The sequence below is a fragment of the Phalaenopsis equestris genome, unplaced genomic scaffold (genome assembly GCF_001263595.1).
Source record: "Phalaenopsis equestris unplaced genomic scaffold, ASM126359v1 Scaffold000049, whole genome shotgun sequence".
Taxonomy (NCBI): Eukaryota; Viridiplantae; Streptophyta; class Magnoliopsida; order Asparagales; family Orchidaceae; genus Phalaenopsis; species Phalaenopsis equestris.
Window position 1 is genome coordinate 118,913 of NW_018164491.1, and position 22,857 is coordinate 141,769.

At 36.9% G+C, this 22,857-nt stretch overlaps 1 protein-coding gene across 2 annotated transcripts in view; it reads right to left on the bottom strand.

The window, feature by feature from the left end:
• Positions 1 to 22,857, bottom strand: part of LOC110019112 (peptidyl-prolyl cis-trans isomerase CYP59) — an 85,174-nt gene that overhangs the window by 28,218 nt on the left and 34,099 nt on the right. For both annotated transcript variants that reach the window (XM_020716684.1, XM_020716685.1), the window contains exons 6-10: positions 17,920 to 18,019; positions 3,475 to 3,594; positions 3,312 to 3,389; positions 3,160 to 3,206; positions 3,024 to 3,079 (exon numbers count right to left, since the gene is read on the bottom strand). In XM_020716684.1, the coding sequence (XP_020572343.1) occupies positions 3,024 to 3,079; positions 3,160 to 3,206; positions 3,312 to 3,389; positions 3,475 to 3,594; positions 17,920 to 18,019 (401 nt within the window). The remainder of the gene's footprint in view (positions 1 to 3,023; positions 3,080 to 3,159; positions 3,207 to 3,311; positions 3,390 to 3,474; positions 3,595 to 17,919; positions 18,020 to 22,857) is intronic.

Here is a 22,857-nt window from a genome sequence, read left to right on the forward strand (position 1 = left end):
GGATTTCAGGATCCAGCAGGAGACGCCAACAGCCACGGGATCTGTTATGGCCTCGACGATGTGTTCCTATGCCAATGCACTTGCCGACAACTTTCCTATTACTATTCATGCTCCTCTTTCAGGTTCAGAGTCTCGTTTTCACATTGGCAAGTCCTGCAATGCTCCTCAATCTTTCCACGACGCTATTGAAGGTGGCGATGATCACACTTTCATTAAAAAGCTTAACAAAAAAAATGGAAAGCCTGCTCTTATTCTCACTGAGGTTGAAACAAACACTCTCGCGTTCTCTTGTTGCACTCTCGCGTCCTCTCGACGTTTTGCTCTAGTGGGGAAATTCCTTTATGGTCACCCAAAACTGGAGATCATTCGAAAAGATTTTGGTGCTATGAAGCTATTGGGCAGTTGAAATATTGGCTTACTTGACAGTCGACATATACTTAATTAGTTATCTTACGATGTTGATTACACTCGCATTTTTTCTCGAAAAGTTATCAAGATCGACAACTGTTTTATGAAAATTCTAAAGTAAATTGTCGATTTTGATCCAAAAATGAAGTCCCCTATCATTCCTGTTTGGATAAAGTTTCCGGGGTTGAAGTTACATCTGTTCAACATGAAAATTCTCTACTCTTTAACAACTGTTTGCGGTAAGCCTCTCAAGGTTGATAGTCCTACGCTTGCTGTCACCAGACCCTCTATAGCTTGTGTATTAGTTGAGAGAGATATCACTCAACCAGCTCCGGATGAGGTATGGATTGACACCACTTACAACGGGCATTGGCAAAATGTTGAAACAGAACCACACCGTCCTTATTGCTCTCATTGTAGTATGTTTGGCCACAGTTCTAGTACTTGTTATCGCTTGCATCCTCATTTAAGGCTGAATAACGCTAAAGATATGCCATCTACCATCCCTGCTGAAAAGGTGCAATCTGATCCTCTTTCCAACACCACAGTTCCAGATGAAAAACATCATACTACAGGTACAGATCCAAACGTGATTATACCACTCACTGTTATTAAAGAAAACTCACTTACATGTTAAGACTCACAAGCAAACACACGAGAGTGTTCCTTTGATCCGATAAAAGATCAGCTGGTACAACAAGTAGTTGCTTCTAATGTTCAAAAACCTACACATGTCTGACACACTTTAGACCATTCCACTAATCAGGTGAGTCAATATTCGCATGACAAATGGCAGGTCTATTCCAGGAGGAAGAAAAACGGAGGCCGACTCGAGCTTGTGAATTTATTGAATGATACATTGGTTACTACTGGCAATGACACTCATCTTAGCAATTTATTAGTTGGCTCCTTCCCTAGAACTAAAGGCAGAGGCAAGGCAAAATTGGGTCGCTCTCTAACTACCTGATACTCCGTATTTTGACACTTTTTTGTTTTTTCTTTAGGATCTCTCATGTTTTTTTTTTTTTTTGTATTTTCTCGTTTTGGAACCATTTGATGTGGTGGTTATCGTGTGGGCAAGGTGTCATGTTTGGGCCCTCTCACACAATTTATTTGTATCCCACTTTCTATTTAATATATTAACCTTCAGACTTTTTAAATATATATATATATATATATATTTATATATTTAATCACACACGTCATGGGGGTTATTTTGGGTTTTAATCTCATATAATGGAAACCATATCAGATACAAAATTTACTGATGGAAATGCCATTCTACTACAAACAAATAGAATGTTGAAACAATTGAATTTCATTTAAAATGTCATAAATACAATCGTAGAGCACAAAGTTCAAAGATCCATTGAACCAAATATGAAATGGAAAGAAACGAAGTGTAAAAATAGAAAGAGGCCCTTGGCTGCATCTACGTCAGTGGTTGCAATGTCAGCCCGTTTAGAAAGCAAGCCCCATACACAATGCAATGAACCCTTGAAAAGCCAGCTTATTTTAACGTAATTATGATGGATTTTGGCAATGCCACCAAACTAGTACCAAACAACCATGAGAATCTCGCACTGGGACCTATAACCCTAATGAGTGGGAAACATGCATCGCAGCTAACAAAATGGCTTCTAATGGTGGCAACAGCAATTAATAACTTCCCCACACTTTCATATCTACTTCTATCACATCAGATGAGTTCTTTGTCCTGGAAACAAAGATTCACAAGATCAAGATATAACCGTAAAATCTGTGAAGATATCATGTAATGATTACTGATAGTACAATGCTACAATCATCCCAACTCACCTTAATGACAATTCATTTAACATAAAATCTGAATTGGCACCCTAGCAGATGTGATTTGGTGATTTAAACCCTTGACCTCCAGGTCACTAATTAGGGGCGCCAAATCATTGCCTCAAAGCCAGTTCTTTATGAATGATAACTACAACTTAACTTCTTGTGGACTGCGGAAAGGATCCTTACAGAAATATATTGAAAGGTTTAAAGTACAAGAAGATGCATAAATTAATGTGTTGCCAATATATAAGTGGCTGGAGAAGCATTCATTCAATTTACATGTAGTGGTTGACTGTTCTATAACTTGCATATGAATTCAGTTAGAACAGAGCATCAAATCCACAACTGTTCAGCAAACATGCGCAGAAACAATTTAGGAAAGTTTAAAGTCAATAGCATCTGATGAAAGCAGAAGTGGTAACTATTCTTAAAACAATGTTCGATGTAGATTAAGATCCAGAATTCATTCCAACTTTATTTATTTGGTTCTAAATATTATCCATAGCTGGAGAACCAAACACCCTAAATCCAGAAAAAATTTCTAATGCATAAATAAGAAAATTTTGCAGAAAATCCCCATTCAAAATTGTGTTGTAAGACATAATCAAATGATGAATTACAAAAGGAACATTAACGAAATGAATGCTTCAATTCAGCTTTATCTGAAACAGGTGTAAGTTCCTTCAATTTCAACCACAATAAAATTTAATACAAAGACCCAGTACAAATACTACTGGTTCAAACCTGAGGAAAAATGCAATAGAAATTCAGGAAAAATAATACATCAGGTTAAAAGAATTTACCAATAAAAGCATAGCATAAGCTATCCCCAGTTTTGTAATCACGAATAATATCAGCTCTGAAAAGTGAAACAAGTAATGATTTGTGACAATTATGTTGGTGAGCTGTGATTGGTAGGCTCTAAAAGTGAATACTCACGAGGTCACAGTCCCAAAACGCGAAAATATTGTATATAGATCCTCATCCTGCATCATAGAAATTTGGGTTCACAGTATCAGCATTATATTTTCAGCAAACAAGATGGATTGGTATGCATGACTACGCTCCAATTACAAAACATTATCACATACTTGAGTCACAGGATTAAGTTTACAGACAAACAACACATTGTTTGGTGGCTTCATCTCAGCATCAGGAATGTCTCCTATCTGCACAAGAAATTATAAGAGTATGAATCAACGCACACTTAAAAAATATGTTAATATGATATATAACGTGGAGAATGATTCGTACACTCTCTAGAATAGCTGCATTTGTGTGCGCCTCTTTAGTTCGAATAACTTCCTCAAGTTCTGCAGCAGTTAATTTTTCATCCATGGGAACCCAGCCATCTTCCAGACGCTCCTCTGCTACCTATTATACATATCAGATGATACGAATCAACATAATGTAGCTATCATTTTCAGAATATGAGGAATGCATTTGAAAACCATGGCTTCATAGCATGATGATTGTTTACTGTGGAACAATAACAGTGAATTCATTGGTAAACAATGAAGTGCACATGTTAGCAGCTTCCATCCAAGCTGATAAAGAATCAATATAAGGTAGTTGACCACTTAATGTGTGTAATATTTATAATTGATAAGCAAGACCATACGAAGAGGAAAACTTATTAGAACACTGATGTAAGAACATGTGTAAACTCCATGGAAAAGATCACAGAGCAATGTGTAGTTGATATGGGGGGGACAACTTACTAAAACAAAATTTTAAAAAGCTTCATGATACAATCGTTACAGAATGGGAAAAGAATATTGTGTCAAACATGGAGAACACAGCCAAAGCGGGTGCTTAACATGAATCGATTTGCTGCCTATTTAAGATTGACATTATGACTACCAGCAACTTGAAACCACATAATTCCAGACAAACTCTTTACTTTTCAATAAAAATTAAAGATTTGCATTATTGTCAACAACAGCAGGGATACAGTTTAAGAACGGAACAAATAACATTGATATGTGGCACACTATAAACTGTATGTTATGATCTAAGTTTTACAGCCATCACTATCCCATTTCCATACTTGTTCCACCAACACGTTTCGTCCATAACTCATCCTCATTCATTTTCAAGGCCTTGAATTATTTGAGTTAATATAAGTAAACATCATTCAAAGAGATAATAATGAACAATGCCTTAAAATGCCTACCATAACCAATGCAAAAAATTGAATAGAACATCTAGGACTTGAACTTACAAGTTCATGGATTTCTAATATTTAGTATGAAAAGAACTAAAATATTTAATATGTACTTCTGAATGAAACATACAGAAACAAAAAATATTAAATATATAAAACAAGATAAAGATGGCATAATAGTCTAGGAAACAAAATCTATAGGACATAAAGTTTACAAAAAGACTCATTGAAAACACTTTACTTCAAGCATAGTGAAAACAGGAGAGTGACTAATTTTTTTCTGATTCTTACCTCAAAAAGAATTCAAAATCTCCTATCCATCTGAAAGTAAGCACTCTCGAGTTCTCTCATTTGAATCACAAGGCTTTTGAAGCTCACAAATTATGACAAGAAATGTCGCAATAAGTAAGTGAAGTAATATTAAGATTGATGTTTGCAAAGTGTTGATGAGAACACCACTCTAGGTAAGGGTCTCAACAAGCTAAACCTCGAGTGAGCTCATTATTTGTGTGTTAGGCCCAATCAAAATTTTGTTTATTTGAAATCGGCTCATGTTAAAAAGTTGTTCATGAATAGATGTTCACATTCGATTATTTTTTAATTATTATATTTGTGTACTACATATATCCAGCTCATATTTAACTTAAATTATTTAAAAAAAACAAAATTTAACTTTTTTTTTTAAATAAAGCATAAAGCCCAAAAAATATGAAAAATCAATAACATGTCATTAATTTATAATTAATAATTAATAAAAATATATAACATTAATAATAAATACTAATTATTTAATTATTGTGAGTCAAAATGAGTTGAAGTTGTGGAACAAGCGTTTGTTTGTTTTTGACATGTCAATTACTTGAGATCAAAATATTTGTTTATGTTTAACTCGATAATAAAAAGTAAAAATAAAAATAAAATAAAATAAAATAATGTTTAGCTCTATAACAGAATGAATGATATGAACACAAGTTATTTAATGTGCCAAATGTGATATCTTTGGGAAAACAAGCTTTTTTGGCAACCCTAACTACAAGGCGAGTAGGCACAAGCACAAAAGCCCTTAAATCCAAAGAAGAACGTAAAAATGGTTCAAAATTCTAATTGCAAACTTGATCTAATAAAGGAGTTGCATCCAGAGTGATAGAGGGTTGAATACAATCATTTGAATATACCTCTCATGCTTGATAACTAGATTTTTTTCAAATTTGGATGAAACTTAAGACATTCTGAAAATTTTATGACATGAAGTTTTGCAGGACTGGTATACTTTCAAAACCAACCCTTCACCAGTATTTACAACTGAAGAATCAATCCACATCTTTTCTTACTGAACAAGAACATCTAGCTCAACAAAGAATTTGGACACGAGACCTTAAAGGGGAACACTAGCATTATCAATCACTAAAGTTCTGCCAAATAAAGAACCAAGGGATCAAAAAGTGGTTTGGTTTAAGAATTTAAACAAAGTTGAGAGAATGCAAACTAAACTAAAGTGATACTTCTCTTCAAAAAATTCAATATTGAGTGGTTATTTTAGCATACGCTTTGACAAACCACATGTGGTATTACTAAAAGAAAAGCCTTATATAGCATGCTTTCAAAGAAATTCTAATAATAACATGATGAGAGTCAACAAAACTAATGAAATGGACACCAACTAAATGTAAATCAAACATAAATTTATGAATAATCTATAGCTTTAGGCGACCCAATAAAAATTTGACGTTGCAGAGAAACAGAAAGAAGCAATATCTTCACTTCAATAAAGAGTAGAATTATTCTATAAATGTAAGGATGTTTAAACAAAAGTGATACATTTCACCCACCTACAATCTTAAGAAAAAAAGGAAGCGAGGCAGGTAGGCAGCTAGAGACAGGTTCTAAAAAGAACTCGGAGGAGGAACCTTTGAGAAGCAAGACGTCCCGAGAATAAGAGGTGGCAACAAAATTAAGGGTTCATCCAAGAGCCTAGGAGCAACCAAATGTGGGTGAGATCGATGAAAAATGTGTGGTAAATGACATAAATTAGAAGTTGGAATTACAGCCTCGCACCTTCCTGTGCCAAATTGAGCAAGCATAACGGCGAGAGAAAATGCAGAAATCGATAGTTGAGAAAACAAAAAAGTAACATGACAACCCCAGATGAAGAAGGAATTAACATCAAAAGCCCTACTTGAGCCCAAGTACAAGACTAAGATAACGAACAAAGCAAACACAAAGCCGAGACAGGATGAAAGCGGGCACCAGGTGAGCAATCACGACCACATGAACATGCTCAAGAGAGCCATGAGGACGGTGGATGCAAACGAGCACCAAAACAAAAATGACGGGGCCTTACTGTGAGCATTCTAGAGCACATGTGAGCGTGTTCGATTGAAAATAGATTCACAAGGGCAAAGAAGGAGAGGGAGCCCGAGATGCACAAAAAAAAATTAATAATAATAGTAACAATTATGAACTTTGAATTTTGAATTCAATTTCATTAGCCACAAATTAAAAACCACACATGAAATAATCCAAACAAAAAAGAATAAAAAAAATTTTAAAAAAAACTCTGGCACATATATAAAATGAAATCCGACCAAGTTAGCAACATGGAAAAACCATGTAGCCAAATTCCTTAAATTCCATGTCATGAAACCCCAAGACTTGCATGCTTACGTCCTTCAATAGATGGGAAATAAAATCCACAAAAAAAGGATAGCCTGCAGCTACAATACACGTAAGGCGGATGAAAAGTACCACCACTCCAAGAAGTGTAACAGAAAGTCTTTTTTTCCTTCAGTTTTTCTTAAACAATGAACCAATAAAACCAAAATCACTAATCACAACAACTTCAAATTTCCAATGCCAAAGGAAACCACATATATCATCCCAAGCTCAAAAAAAAATTTACTTCAACAAATAGAGCTTTAAGCATAAAAGAAAACTATGTCAAACAATATGAGATAAACAAAAGCTAGGAAATAATATTCAATTGATTCTAAACCGTCACTATTAACATGTTCCTAGTTATAGAAATAACGAAATAAAATATCCCACTGAAAATATAAACACTTCGATGAATATACAGGTGTAGATTTATGCTAAGATCTATTCAAGATAGCTCAGAGAAGCAACCCATGGTTTGTTAATCAAATAATTTTGGACGTTACAGCACGATGTCCTCTTGCAATGGCACACTATTTCTAAAGGAAGGTCCTGTGCCAAAGTGAGCAAACATGATGGCGAGAGAAAATGCCAAAATCGATAGTTGGGAAAACAAAAAAGGTAACATGACAACCCTAGATGTAGAAGGAATTAACATCAAAAGCCCTAGTTGAGCCTGAACATAAAATTAAGATAACGAACATAGCATACACAGTCGTAACAAGATGAAAGCTGGCACCAGGTGAGCAATCACGACCACATGTACATGTTCAAGAGAGCCATGAGAACAGTGGATGAAACTGAGCACCAGAACAAGCATGACGGAGCCTTACTATGAGCATTCCAAAACACATGTGAGTAAGCGTGAAAGATTGAAAATAGATTCACAAGGGAAAAGAAGGAGAAGAAGCCTGAGATGCACAAAATAATAATAATAATAATAATAATAATAATAATAATAATAATAATAATAATAATAACAGTAATAATAAGAAGAATAGTAACAATTAAGAAATTTGAATTTTGAATTCAATTCCATTAACCACAAATTAAAAACCCGACGTGTAATAATCCAAACAAAAAAAATTAAAAAAAATTAATAAAAAAAAACTCTGGCGCAAATATAAGATGAAATCCGACCAAGTTAGCAACATGGGAAAACTACGCAACCAAATTCTTTAACTTCCATGTCATGAAACCCCAAAAACTGCATGCATACGTCCTACACAGAAGGCAAATAAAATCCAAAATAAGGTATAGTCTACAGTCACAATACCAATAAGACAGATGAAAAGTATCGCCACTCCAAGTAGTGTAATAGAAAGACTTTTTTTCTTCAATTTTTCTTAAACAGTGGAACTAGCAAAATCAAAACCAATAATCACAGCAACTTCAAATTTCCAATGCCAAAGGAAACCACATATATCATCCCAACTTCAAAAAAATTTTACTCTGACAAATAGAGTTTTAAGCGTACAAGAAAACCATGTCAAACAGTATGAGCTAACCAAATGCTAGGAAATAGTATTCAATCAACTCTAGCCCGTCACCATCAACATGTTCCTAGTTATAGAAATAATGAAATAAAATATCCCACTGAAAATATAAGTTGTGAACAAATCATTGCTTAATGTGAGACTTCGAAGAAAATATATGTGTAGATTTATGCTAAGCTCTATTCAAGATAGCCCAGAGGGGCAACCCATGGTTTGCTAATCAAATTTTTTGACGTTACAGCTCTATGTCCTCTAACATTGGCACAATATGTTTATAGGTAGGTCCTGTGCCAAAGTGAGCAAACATGACGGCGAGAGAAAATGCATAAATTGATAATTAGGAAAACAAAAAGGTAACATGACAACCCTAGCTGTAGAAGGTTTTAACATCAAAAGACCTAGTTGCGTCCAAGCACAAGATTAAGATAACGAACATAACACACACACACAAAGCCATGACAAGATGAAAGCTGGCACCAAGTGAGCAATCACAACATCATGTACATACTCGAGAGTCATGAGGACGGTGGATGCAACTGAGCAACAGAACAAACTTGACGGAGCCTTACTATGAGCATTAGCACATGTGAGTAAGCATTTCTAATTGAAAATAGATTCAGAAGGGCAAAGAAGGAGAGGGAGCCTGAGATGCAGTAAATAATAATAATAATGATAATAATAATAATAAAAATAATAGTAATAATTATGGAAATTTGAATTTTGAATTCAATTCCATTAGCCACAAATTAAAAACCCCACATATAATAAGCCACACAAAAAAAACTTAAAAAATTAAAAAAAAAACTCTGGCCCAAATATAAGATGAAATCCCACCAAGTTAGCAACATGAAAAAACCACGTAGCCAAATTCCTTAAATTTTATGTCATGAAACCCCAAAGTCTTGCATTCCTACGTCCTACAACATAAGGCAAATAAAATCCACAAAAAGGTATAGCCTGCAGCCACAATACTCGTAAGAAAGATGAAAAGTATCGCCACTCTGAGTAGCGTAAAAAAAACTTTTTTTCTTCAGTTTTTCTTAAACAATGTAACCAATAAAACCAAAACCACTAATCACAACAACTTCAAATTTCCAATGCCAAAGGAAACCACATATATCATCCCAACTTCAAGAAAAATTTACACTGACAAATAGAGCTTTAAGCCTAAAAGAAAACAATGTTAAATAATATAATCTAACCAAAAGCTAGGAAATAATATTCAATCAACTCTAGACCGTCACCATCAACATGTTCCTAGTTATAGAAAAAACCAAATAAAATAGCCCACTAAAAATATAAGTTGTGAACAAATTATTGCTTAATGTGACACTTCGATGAAAAAACCGGTGTAGATTTATATGAAGATCTATTCAAGATAGCCCAAAGGAACAATCCATGGTTTGCTAATCAAAGTTTTTGGACGTTCCAGCTCGATGTCCTCTAACATTGGCACACTATATCTATAGGTAGGTCAAGCCCGCCAAAGACTTGCAACATGGAAAAACAACGCTGCCAAATTCCTTAAATTCCATGTCACGAAACCCCAAAGACTTGCATGCTTACATCCAGCAACAACAACAGAAGGCAAATAAAATTCACAATAAGGTATAGTCTACAACCACAATACCCGTAAGACAGATGAAAAGTATCACCACTCCGAGTAGTGTAACAGAAAAACTTTTTTTCTTCAGTTTTTCTTAAACAGTGAAATTAGTAAAACCAAAACCAATAATCACAACAACTTCAATTTCCAATGCTAAAGAAAACCACATATGTCATCCCAAGTTCAAAAAAAGAGTTTTACGCCTAAAAGAAAACTATGTCAAACAACATGAGTTAACCAAAAGCTAGGAAATAATATTCAATCAACTCTAGACCGTCACCATCAACATGTTCCTAGTTATAGAAATAACCAAATAAATTAACCCACTGAAAATATAAGCCAAGAACAAATTATTGCTTAATGTGAAATTTCGATGAAAATACAGGTGCACATTTATGCTAAGATATTCAAGATAGCCCAGAGGGGCAACCCATGGTTTGCTAATCAAACTTTTTGGACGTTACAACTCGATGTCCTCTAACATTGGCACACTATGTCTATAGGTAGGTACAACAAAGCAAATAATGGGATCTTGATTAAATTTATATCCACCCCTCCAAGCATTCCCCATTCAATTATGGTTCAAACGCAAAATTATAACGTTTGTGACAAGGAAAACTTTTGATACCAGAGATAACCCAAACAACAATAGGAAAACTAAATATTAATGTTGAATTCAAAAAAAGAAAATACAATCTCACAAACAGAAATACAAACAAACACGACACACTCAAACTAGGGTGGGTCTCGGTGTGGTGGAGAAAATCGGCGAAAATTTGGTCCTTCGGAAAGGTAACAAAGGGTGGAGAAAGGGCTGAAAAGCGTGGCAGCAACAAAGGTGTACGGGTAAGTGGCAAGGGGGAGGTGCAAAGCTGCAGTAACAATACGTACAGTTGTTGTCTTGAGCAGGGGCAACAAGAAAGGGGGGATACTGCAGGGAAGTGCTTGGGAGGGGCTGTTATGGGCTGTGGGAGCAAGGGAGGATGGCGGCAGTGAAGGATGGCAACAAGCTGGAATGAGAGAAACGGTGGCTACTCGATTGGAACTACAGGTAAATAGCAAAGAGGCGTCGTTATGGGCAGTAGTAGCAACGGCGACAACGACGACGGATGTAGGTACTGTAGAACAGAAAGAGAACGACTATCCGAGAAGGCGATAGCGAGGACAAGTTGCTGAAATTGGAAAACTTTAGTGACAACAACAATGAGTTGTTGTTCTGGAGTGGTTAAGAGCAACATGGGGAGGATTAGGAAGGGGATAGAAAAGATAATCACTACCTCAAGAGAGAGATACAGCCACTCAAACCCTCAGTTACAACCCTCGAAGAGAAAAGAGAGGCACCAACAGTTGTCTTGACAGAAACTCGCCAAAAATCTGAAATCTAAACCCCAAGACAACACATATATAGGAAAAGAGTAGAAATGAAGGAAAGGAAGAAACTTGCTAAAAATTGGAAAGAAATAAAAAATGAAGTTCAGTTTGGCTTTACGCTCCTTACGTGACACGAGAGTCGTATCAAGTCCTATAGCGTGAGACGCTCGCATTAGTCTCCCGGGGTTGGGAAACTTTAATCTCATTTGTTGAAGCTTCTGCATCTTATAGTATAGAATCAAATCATGCACATCGAAGGTAACGGAGCTGTTGTAACTTCTCGATAAGTCAATCATGCAGGTTTTGTCATTCCAACATATGTTCTGATAGAATAAATATCCATAAAGACAACTTAAGCTTCAGCTGCATAGAGTTGGGTATCCTTACAAACCAAGCCTCGAGCCATCAAATCTGCAATTGTCTTCTTTCACTCCTCATACTCGTCCGAGTGTATCTGATCAACAAGTATATACAGAGGAATCAACTCTGAGACCAAATGTTTAGCTGGCTGGGAAATTCTCAATAACAATCACTCAGGAGATGTCTCTTCTTCTCTAGTAGAACCTTTCCCCAAAAGATCATAAGTTGATATCCAACATTGTGGTTCATCCATCCCGTCTGATCATCTGTATGTGGGTACACTACTGAACTGATTTTACTACCCAAATGCATCCATATAGTCCTCTGAAAGTGGCACAAAAGAGTCCTTTTTGACATGTTGGGCCTCACTATATAGGGGTAACTCATGAAGTTGACTACTTTTATTTGAGGTTGCAAGGTGTCTGGTGTCCGTTACTCAAACTCATAGTCATCTTGGATAACTTTTTTTAAATCTATTGGATTCTCTCTCATGGGCTCGGCTTAAAACACATGCTTTTATCCCTCATCAGTTGGAATTTGGTACTCATTTGTGTTCTCACCTTCTTCAATATCTATGGTGTCATTGCCAATTTCTTAAATTACTCCATAATCAGCGTAAGAGATCATTCTCTTAGTAAAATAATCCAATATGCCCAAATTCAAAGCACTTGAAACATTTACTGGCCGGGAGGAATTTGTGAATGCAAATTAGTTCAACCTGTTCTCCACTCCGAACTAGTGTCCCCTCAAGCAGGTTCAGCTTTGATATTCTGTTGGGTGTCAGCTTTGTTGCTTGATCCTGAGGTTGAACGACCTGTAATAAGTGGTTATTACCTGGAGATAATATTGTAACCGGTGAGGCCTTATGCACATATCTTGCCTCAAATGTGTTGGTAGGTATTGGCATTATGTTTGGTATTAATTTTCTCTTCTCTTCTCACTACCGAAGAATCTTCAAGTTCTCCCACCACCAAGATGCACTCATCTCTAACTTGTTCAATGTCAGTTTCACCATTTTATCTGGTGTGACGCCCTGGTACAAAAAACAACTTCCACGGTCTAAAGTCACTCGTGAGTTTTCTGATAACAAATGATACCGGAGTTTACCTAAAAAATAATAGGAACAAAGATATTAACACCAAAAAAGCCAAAAAAGTGGTTACAACCAAACACATAAAAATAAAAAATGCAACGAGATAGCACAAACTCACTCTAAGAATCAATTTGTGGGTGTTGGGGGTCGGCAAGGTGGCAGAGAGTGGTGATAGGTGGCAAGAATGGGTTGTGGGGCTGCTGGAAATGATAAATGAGGGGATGCAACTCCGATGGAAATAAGGCAAAAGGCCTGGAACAGTAGGGGCAGAGGAGCGGGGGGTTGGGACAGCGAGGGCTAACGAAAATGAAGGGTTGTAGACTCAGGACAGCAAGATGAGTGTTGTCATGTGCGGTTACAACAAGGACGAAGGCGGTTTAGAGGTGTTGGCAACAAGAAGAACGGGGAAGTGGGGTTTTCGGAAAGGTGGAAGCAAGTTGAAAGAGAGAAGTGTAGAATATGGGAAAGTTGAAGATAAATACCACATTGGGAGCAAGATACAACTGGAGCGTCACTCGACCCTTAGAGAAAAATTACCACCTCAGAAAAAGATACAACAGGAGCAACACTTGTACTTAGATAAAGCCCTAAAAGAGAATCTTGGAGACACTGATGGTTTCCCCAACAAAAAACTCACAAAAAACTTGCTCTAAAACTCCCATGAATGTGAATTTACAATAATATGATAACTAAAAAGTGGGCCAAGAAACCGGTCAGCACTCTCAAAACAGAGAAAGGCCTGGAATGGTTTAGTCCAGGCAAGCAAACGGGAGTTTGCGAGCTGCAAGAATTCCTGTGTGTGCGCGACGCCTGCATCAACTGTGTGTCGCCAAAAATCCTACGCGTGAGATACTCGTTTCAGTCTCTCCAGATTGGAGGAGCTTCAATCTCATATGTCGAAGCTTCTGCCTCCTCAGAGTAATCAAGTAGGCCCCGTTGAAGGTAGCGAAAATATTACAAACGTCCAGTAAGTTAATCATGTAGTCATTGTCATACCAAAGCACATCCTGATATAATAAGTAACCATCCAATTTGGCACAACTTGAGCTAGATCTACATATCGGTGTAGATTCCCATGAGCCAAATCCTGACCAACTAAATTTATAATACGTTTCTCCCACTCATACTCGATTCGATACATTTGATAAACAAGTATGTCAGAAAGAATCAACTTTGAAATAATATTTATGGCAGGTTGAGGCACACTAAAGCTTAACCACACATGAGAGGCATCTTCTTCTTCTCGGAAAGAACTTGGATTCCACTGTAGGATGTTCATGTTCCCAAAGATCTTAAGGCGATTTCCAACTTTATAGTTCATCCATCATCTCTGATAATATGTTGGTGGGTACACGACTGAACTACTTTTATTACCCAAATGACTCTATATAGTTTTCCATAAGTGACGCAAAAGAGCCTCGTCTCTAACATGTATGACCTCCCTCGGTAGAGGCAACCCAAGAAATAGACTATATATCTAAAAAGTCTAAAATTCTCTTATCTGGGGTTACCATGTGTTTGGTGTTGGTTCCTCAAACTTAAGAATATCTTGGACCACCAATGTTAATTCTATTGGAGTCTCTCTCAAAAGCTCAGAACTATGTGCATTTCTCTCTCATCAATTGAAATCTGATACTCATCATTTGTATCCTGATATTCTTCAGTGTCTACTGTGCCGTTGCTCGTTTCATCAACAATGTCATGCTCAACAAAATAGATTATTCTCATGTTTGTGCAATCTAATTCAATTTGTCAAAATTCATGGCACTTGAAATATTTTCTGGCTAGGACATATTTAGGAATGTTTATTGGCTTCACCAGTTCTCCATCTGAACTAGTTTTCTCTTTATGCGGGGTCAGCTTGGATACTCTGTTAGGTGTGTTGTTACTGCTTTATACAAGGGTTAAACTATGTCTGTATGATGTGACGATCACTTGATGAAATTGTCTCTCCACTTTTGAAGCTAGGGTCTGAACATTCTGTTTGTAAAGGACTGGTAAAAACAGGCATTGCATCTCTTGCTTCATCTTAGACCAAGTAATAATTTTACTCTTCCCTTCTATTGTCAAAGAATCTGTATGTTCTCCCATCAAAAATATGCATTCTTCCATAACTTGATGGCAACTAGTTTCACCATTCCGTCTGATGGGACGCCTTGATACTCAAAGACGAGTTCAACAGTACGGAGCCACTTTATGAGGTCGTTTGGATTCATATGGTCGTCAAATTTTTTACTTCAAAATCCTGGATTCTATAATATTTCATGCCAAGTCTTCAGCATAGTTGTCCTTCTCTACAATCTGCCTAGTGGAATCATTGTATCCTTTCAATCTGGCAGATCGTGTGTGCGAGTGACCCTTCTGAATTTCCTCTTCTCAAAAGCAATGAGCCTCTATAGCAGTTGGATAATTTCCTACCGCACATCCTCTGTAGAAGGTTCCCAAACATCCTCTTCTCAAAGGCGGTGAGCCTCTATTGCAGTTGGATGATTTCCTACCGGACATCCTCTATAGAAGGTTCCCAAACATCTTTACTGATTTCTCATAAACAACATTATAACTTTTCTTACCAAATAGGTCTTCGACAACTGTCGCTTCAATGACATGGTTGGGCTTTGGGTTTACGTTAGGTTAAAGGGAGGGATTTTTGTAAAGAGATGGGTTGGGTATTGGTGGATACTAGAAATCCTAGGATAAGAGTAGATTTAGGCTAGCTATGATACCAAATGATACCAGAGTTTATCCAACCAACAATAGAAAAATCAAATATTATTGTTGAATTCAAAATAAGGAAATACAATCTCACAAATGGAGATAGAAATAAAAATAGATACGACACAAACACTCAAACTCGGCGGCTTTCAGGTTGGTGGAGGTGATTGGCCAGGGTGTAGTCCTCCGCAGAGATAGTAAAGGGTGGGGGAGGGTTGAAGGCATGGTGACAGCAAAGTTCTGTGAGTAACTGCAAGGGGGAGGTGCTAAGCTAGGGCAACAAGAAAGAGGGGGTTGGGCAGGGGGGGGTGGATTGGCGGTGTTGTTATGGCCTACAACAACAAGGGAGGAAGGTGGTGGGTGTTATTATGGCCTACACCAGCAAGGGAGGATGACAGTGGCAGCAAATGGGAGGAGTTGCGGCAATGACAACAAGATGGAATGAGAGAAAAGGGAGGCTGGACGGCTGGAAATACAAGGGAACAACAAAGAGGCAATGTTCTGGGTTGGCTGCAGTAAGAGGAAATGAAAGCAGGGGCGACGGTGGGATGCAGCGGACTGCAGGATAGCAAAAAGGCAGCTATCCAAGGCGGCGGCGGCGATGACAAATGGTTGGAATTGGAAAACAGTAGTGAAAACTGCAACGGGCTGCTGTACGGAAGCGGCTGCAGCAATGGCGGTCGGTGAGAGTGATGTGGAGATTATGTAGAAGGGAATAGGGAAAATAGTCACTACCTCGGAAGAGAAATGCTGCCAAACCACTACTCAAATCCTCTGATATAACCCTCAAAGGGATAAGGGAGAAGTTGATGGCTGTCTCGATAAAAACTCACCAAAAATCTGAAATCTATACCCTAATACAACACATATATAAGAAAGGACAAGAAATGAAGGAAAGAAAAATAGAAAGAAAAAACTTGCTAAATTTTGGAAAGAAATCAGCTGAGTGTCATTCAGTTCGGCTCTGCAACCCTCGCAACCCGGAAACCATGTCGGGTCCAACAGCAGGAGATGTTTGTGTCAACTCCTTGACCGAGAGTGCCCTCCCATAAGCTGAAAGTGTAAATAACTATGAGGTATTGTACCATTAGGAAATGTCAACCCCATATCTAAATAAATGCTGGTATAAGATTAGGGGAAATATGATTAAAATAAATCAAATCTATCTTACATGTCGAGAGGCTTGAGAGAGCAGGTTGCATTTTTTACGTGATAATATCCCAGAAACCACAATTTAGTAAATTTTTTAAGCCAAAATCACTAGAAAACGCACTTTGATAAAGTTCATTGTAATCTAATGCATGGAGTTGGCGGAAAGGATGAATTAGAGATGTCAATCTTTTATTGATGCACAGGCAATATTAGTTTTTTTTTTTTTTAATTAATATTGCTCCATAAATCCTTCAAATCCCTTCATACACTCTAACTTAGCAGTCACATGAATCCAAGGCAAACACTTTAGCGCCATGAATATTGGTGAATTCCCTGTTTTATGCTTACCTTTGCATGCTTCCAAAGAAGGATCCACAAGAAACATTCATATCAAACTCTTAGAGGCCTCCAGTAAAATTAATCGAAAATTACAATGTTTGTTTTCTTTCATTAACATACCATTTGTCTCAAAAATCATAAAAAAGTTCTTAGCATGAAACCCAAGTTCATTTCAGTGCTTCCCATAGAATTCTCTTCTATATAAAAATTTTATGGCTTGCTAGACCTATATATTTTTATCTTACAAAAGTAATAGCTATTACTCCAAAAAGACTATATCAGTAATTAAAGATAAAACATCAATCTATCAAACAAAAAAAAGGTATGCATTAAACAAATGGAAATAGAACTCAAGGTGTAAATCCTGAACTCTTAATCCAGAGAATACCGGATGTGCATCCAGTATCTGCTTCAATGTATTCAGTATGACACAAAACCTTCATAGCAAAGCATTAAGCAAAGTCATCAGCATTAAGAAACCAACGGGAAGATAAAAAACATAAATCTAAGTCACAAAAAGATTGAACCATTCTTACTACAATTCCCACAAGCCCCACATAGAGAACCAAACACGGACACCATACATGTTAAGGCAATACATGACCGCAGAAAGACGGACCATATTATATGCAGAAAAACATCACATGATACCTGAGATGCCAACTCAAACGCTTATCATAAAAATAAAAATGTAAACAATCGTTGCTCGTAACAAAAATTTCATAGCAGTTCGAAAAATTGTTAAAGGTACCTCTTCAGGTGGTTTTCCCTCTGGAGATTTCTCAGGAACAAATTCAGCAAGCTGAGATGGATCATCAAAAGGATCATCCAAAATGTATGTATGCTTGATTCTGTTGTACACAAAGAACAAAGCTTAATGGTTAAAGAGAGCAGTGAAATTATCAGAATAATCTGAAATTATCAGAATATTATGAATCACTATTGCAAATAAAAGTACAATAAGCATACTATAACATTATGCTTATGAACAACCCTTATCATAGAGTAAGAAAAACCTTTAACGTTGAAAAGCAACCCATTTTATTAACAAACTTCTTTAAAAGAAAGCCCAGATCCATATGTTAAAAGATAATAAATGAAAATGTATGAAAAATAGTGCAAATACAAATGCTAAGAGCCTCATAAATGGATAGTAACTAAAGCAGAGCTATAATGATTCCTTATCATAGAATTAAAAGCCCTTGAAGTTTAAAAACAGTTCTTTATGTTAACAAACGGAAGTGAAACGGAGCCAAAATCGGCAACTAAATTGCAAGAAATATGTGGGTAAAACCAAAATAGGGCTAATTTTATTAATCTCCAAGTAAAAAAACAAGAAACATTAGTGATCTAAAATTCGAGAGGTTGACCGACTCTCCCAAATCGCGAGGCATTGCTAGGTACAAGAAGATTAAAAATAAAAAATAAAAAAATTTTTAGGAATCCAAAACGTGAAAGTAAACGTTAGGTGATTAGTCCTAATAAGACACCCCAAAAACACATCAAACTCCCCCAAAAACCCCCCTAATTCCTCTCCTTGTAAATGTGATTAGGGGCTTAATGGGCCCCACCCTGCGGCTGGAGTCCTCCCTGAAGATATCCTATATACAGGTTTGCTGGGGATGATCTAAACAGGCAAAAGGTCAATTGCATGGTGGACCTCTCATAGGAGGCAATCCTACAAGAATCTCTGCCTGAAATGTCTTTGAACTATTGTATCAATCTCTGCACTTTGGAAGGAGGTGCAGGTGGCTGTTCGAAACTCTTGGTTATGATCAAAAGGTACCTCATAGCGGTGTCTTTCAGATCTTTCAAAAGCAATGAAGAAGTAAAAGTATTGATTCCAGTCTCCACCTGAATCTCCTTATACGCACCAAAGTGGTTTGAATTATCTTTTTGATATAGGAATGTGTTAACATACCCATCATGAATTGTACGACGATCATATTACCTAGGCCGACCAAACAAAAAGTGATAAGCGTCCATAGGAATTACATCACATAAAACCTGCTCTTGAAGCTTTCGATCAATAGAAAACGACACCATGCATTGCCGATTGACTTTAATTTCAGCTTCCTTGAGCCAAGTGAGTTAGTATGAATAGAGATGAGTTTTAGAAGTTAGCCCAATCTTCTCCACCATGGTTGTTGCAACCACGTTCTCACAAATTCCACCATTGATGATAAAATTACAAATTTTGTCCCAAACTGTGCATCGAGTTCTAAAAATGTTACGTTGTAACCAATCTTTATTGGAAAAATGTTTGAGTCTTAGGAGATGTCTTATCACAAGTAATTTTCTCTCTTCCACCTATAGGATTTGGTCCCTCGTTGGGTTAGTATCTTTTTCTATCACATCATTTTTCTCTTGATCAACCTTCTCCACTAGGGGTGTAAACGAGCCGAACACGAGCGAGCCAAAAAGTGTTCTATCACATCATTTTTCCTGCTCAGCTCGTGTTCGGCTCGTTTATATTTCGAGGACATGGAGTTGGATTCATTACTTTTGGTGCAAATACTAAATGACCTTATAGACACCCCTTGGCATCTCACACACTGGATTGGGAGGATCAATTCACTCATCTCTAACATACATACTACTTGGACATTCATTCCAAGTGAACGAAACCAACCTGCAAATTGGCTTTCTGTAATGGGTAACCAAACTGAGGACATCCTTGTAAGTAAGGTTCCATGCTTAGTTGTATCTTTAGATTTTTTAAAATACAACTTAATATATATATATATATACCGACCTTAGGCTCTATTTGGGGCCGAATTTCATCAGAAAAAGCACACGAACGAACACATCTTAGTTCGTGTTCGGCTCATTAACTTATCGAACGAAATTAACAAGCCGAACACGGGCTTCTTAATGAGCCGAACACGAGCTGTTCGCGAACAGCGAGCCGTTTTGACAGCCCTATTCTCCACCAATAAAATAATGTGCAAATTAGGACAAGTCGAGGCTATGTGATCAAACACATGACATTTGAAGCATTGTATAGCAGATGTAATTCCTTCCCTCATTGTAATAGCACTCCCCCGCGGCTAGAAAACATTTTTGTTGCTACTGATTGAGAGCAAAAAGAACCACAAAAAAATGCAAGGACAACAAATTGTTAGAAATTTCTGGGCAAGAATTGGAATCAAGATACCCAAGATGGAAGATTATCAACATCCATGGTTGGACAGAAGAAACCCACGGCTGGACAGCAGATAAAATGTTGTCATAGTAGAAAAAATTGGCAGAAATCAACAAATAGGGATTGCAAAGAAAACCAAATATCTGGACAGAAGATAGAGTTTTGTTCTCTAATTCTAAACAAGTTTTGTTTGCAAATTCTGGACCGAAATCCAAAAAATGAGAAATTCAACAAAATGAAAAAAAATTGATGAAATGTGCAAGAACTCGGAGAAGGAAGAGAAGAGAAATGTAAGGACCATGCTCTGATACAAAGATGATACCAGAAACAAGACAAAACAGGCATCTATAGTCTTAAAATTCAAAAAAGAAAGAAACATGCACCAAGCAATCCTTGAATTCCACCCACGAACGAATCGGATATCAAGCATCCTTCCACTAAAATCATGCAAGAGTTTTCCCCTTCAAGCATAACTCAGCGGTCACGAGCTTCTCCTCCTCATTTAGCCCATTCACTGTGAAATATCGCTCCACCCTTCAAATATGCATTTTTGCATTAATAAAACCCAAAAATTTACAAAAAAGTACAAAAGGAGAACCGAGCCAGACAAAATAGGGCCCAAACAAAATCGACAAAAGAAAAAAGAAAATGCAAACTATCAACATTCCTAACAAAAAAGCTATCATATATAGGCATTTCGGCACAAGTATGAGCAATTGTATTCTTCTTTCCATCTAGAATAAAAATTGTTAGAACAAAGTTGGAAAGTAAAATATCACTCCACCCGGTACACCCAACAATGTGCATCTTCCTCCTCGAAGATCAGCATCTTCAACATCCTAACCCTAGCATCTCCACCCTAATTTTCCCTCCCTCAGGTGGTTCCTCCCATACGTTAAAAATCCCTCTACTGATAGTCATACCCCATCCAGACTTTTCTTCTTCCTTCTTCGTACTCTTCCATACCCCTTGCACAACTTATTCTTCTTGTTTCGACCCAACCTCCTCCCTCAGAAATCCCTAATTCAACCCCCATCGGAACCCTAAGAGGAGGTTCTTGATGGCGGATGCTTTCCTCCTCATGTTCTTCTCGTCCAATCTCTTTCGCTTTAGCTTTAGCCAAGGATTCTCCGGTCAAACCTTGGTTAGGGTTTGCAATTTCAACCGCCAACGGGATTTTGGATTGCATCTCAATAATTCTCCTCATCATCTCCTTCAAGCCTTCAAATCAATTTTCCATGGAGGAAAACTTTCCTTATATGGTTGAGAACCTTTCCACCATCCCAGTTTTAATTTGTCCTACTTCCAATCTGTCTTCTAAAGGATTAACGTTTCTTTATGCCATCTCTCCAAAATCTTGCAATAATATCAATTTGAAACGAATTGGAGCCAAAAGCAATGAACAAATTGCAAGAAATATATGAGAAAACTCAAGTTAGGGCTAATTTGATTAATCTTCAAGCAAATAAACTAGATACAATGGGTGATCTACAATTCGAGAGATAGATCGACTCTCCACAATTCCTAGACACCGTAAGGAATAAGAAGCAAACAAAAATGCATGAATCTAAAATATTGAAGCAAATCCTAGGTGATTAGCCCTAATAAAACACCCCCAAAACACACGCATACATTCCACCAACCCCACCCCCCAAACCATACTCTACCCTAATTCATCTCCTCTAATACATGATTAAGGGCTTAAAGAAAACCAAGGGTGGAAAGTTTGTAGGACCTGATGATATCCCAATTGAAGTGTGGAAATATTTGGGAGATTTAGGAGTTTCTTGGCTTACTAAACTCTTTAATATTATTTTAAAAACTAAAAAGATGCCTGAGTGGAGGAAGAGTATTTTGATCCCCATTTTTAAGAATAAAGGGGATGCACAAGAGTGTTCAAGTTATAGAGGAATTAAGTTAATGTGCCATACTTTAAAATTATAGGAGAGGGTAATTGAGCATAGGTTAAGACGTAGTACAAAGATTTCTCATAATCAGTTTGATTTTATGCCGGCAGATCTACCATGTAAGCTATACATTTATTTAGAGGTTTGATCGAGAAGTTCAGAGAGTAAGAAGGATCTACATATGATTTTTATTGATTTAGAAAAAAAACTTACGATAAGATTCCAAGAAATATTCTTTGGAGAGTTCTAAAGAAGAAATGTGTTGATATGACTTTTATTCATATCATTAAAGATATGTATAATTGAGCTGTTACTTGTGTTCAAACAGAAGAAGGATTGATCAACTATTTTCTTATTACAATTGGATTACTTCAGGGATCGACTTTAAGCCAATATCTTTTTGCTTTCGTTATGGATACTCTTACTGGAAATTTACAGAATAATGTACTTGGGTGTATGTTTTTCGCTAATAATATCCTTCTTGTGGATAAGACTAGAAAAAGAGCTTAGGAAAAACTTGAATTATGGAGGTCTACATTGGAGTCTAAAGGCCTTCGTTTAAGTAGAACTAAAACTGAATACATGGAATGTAAATTTAGTAGTAATAGCTCTACTGACAGAAGTGTGACTTTGGGTG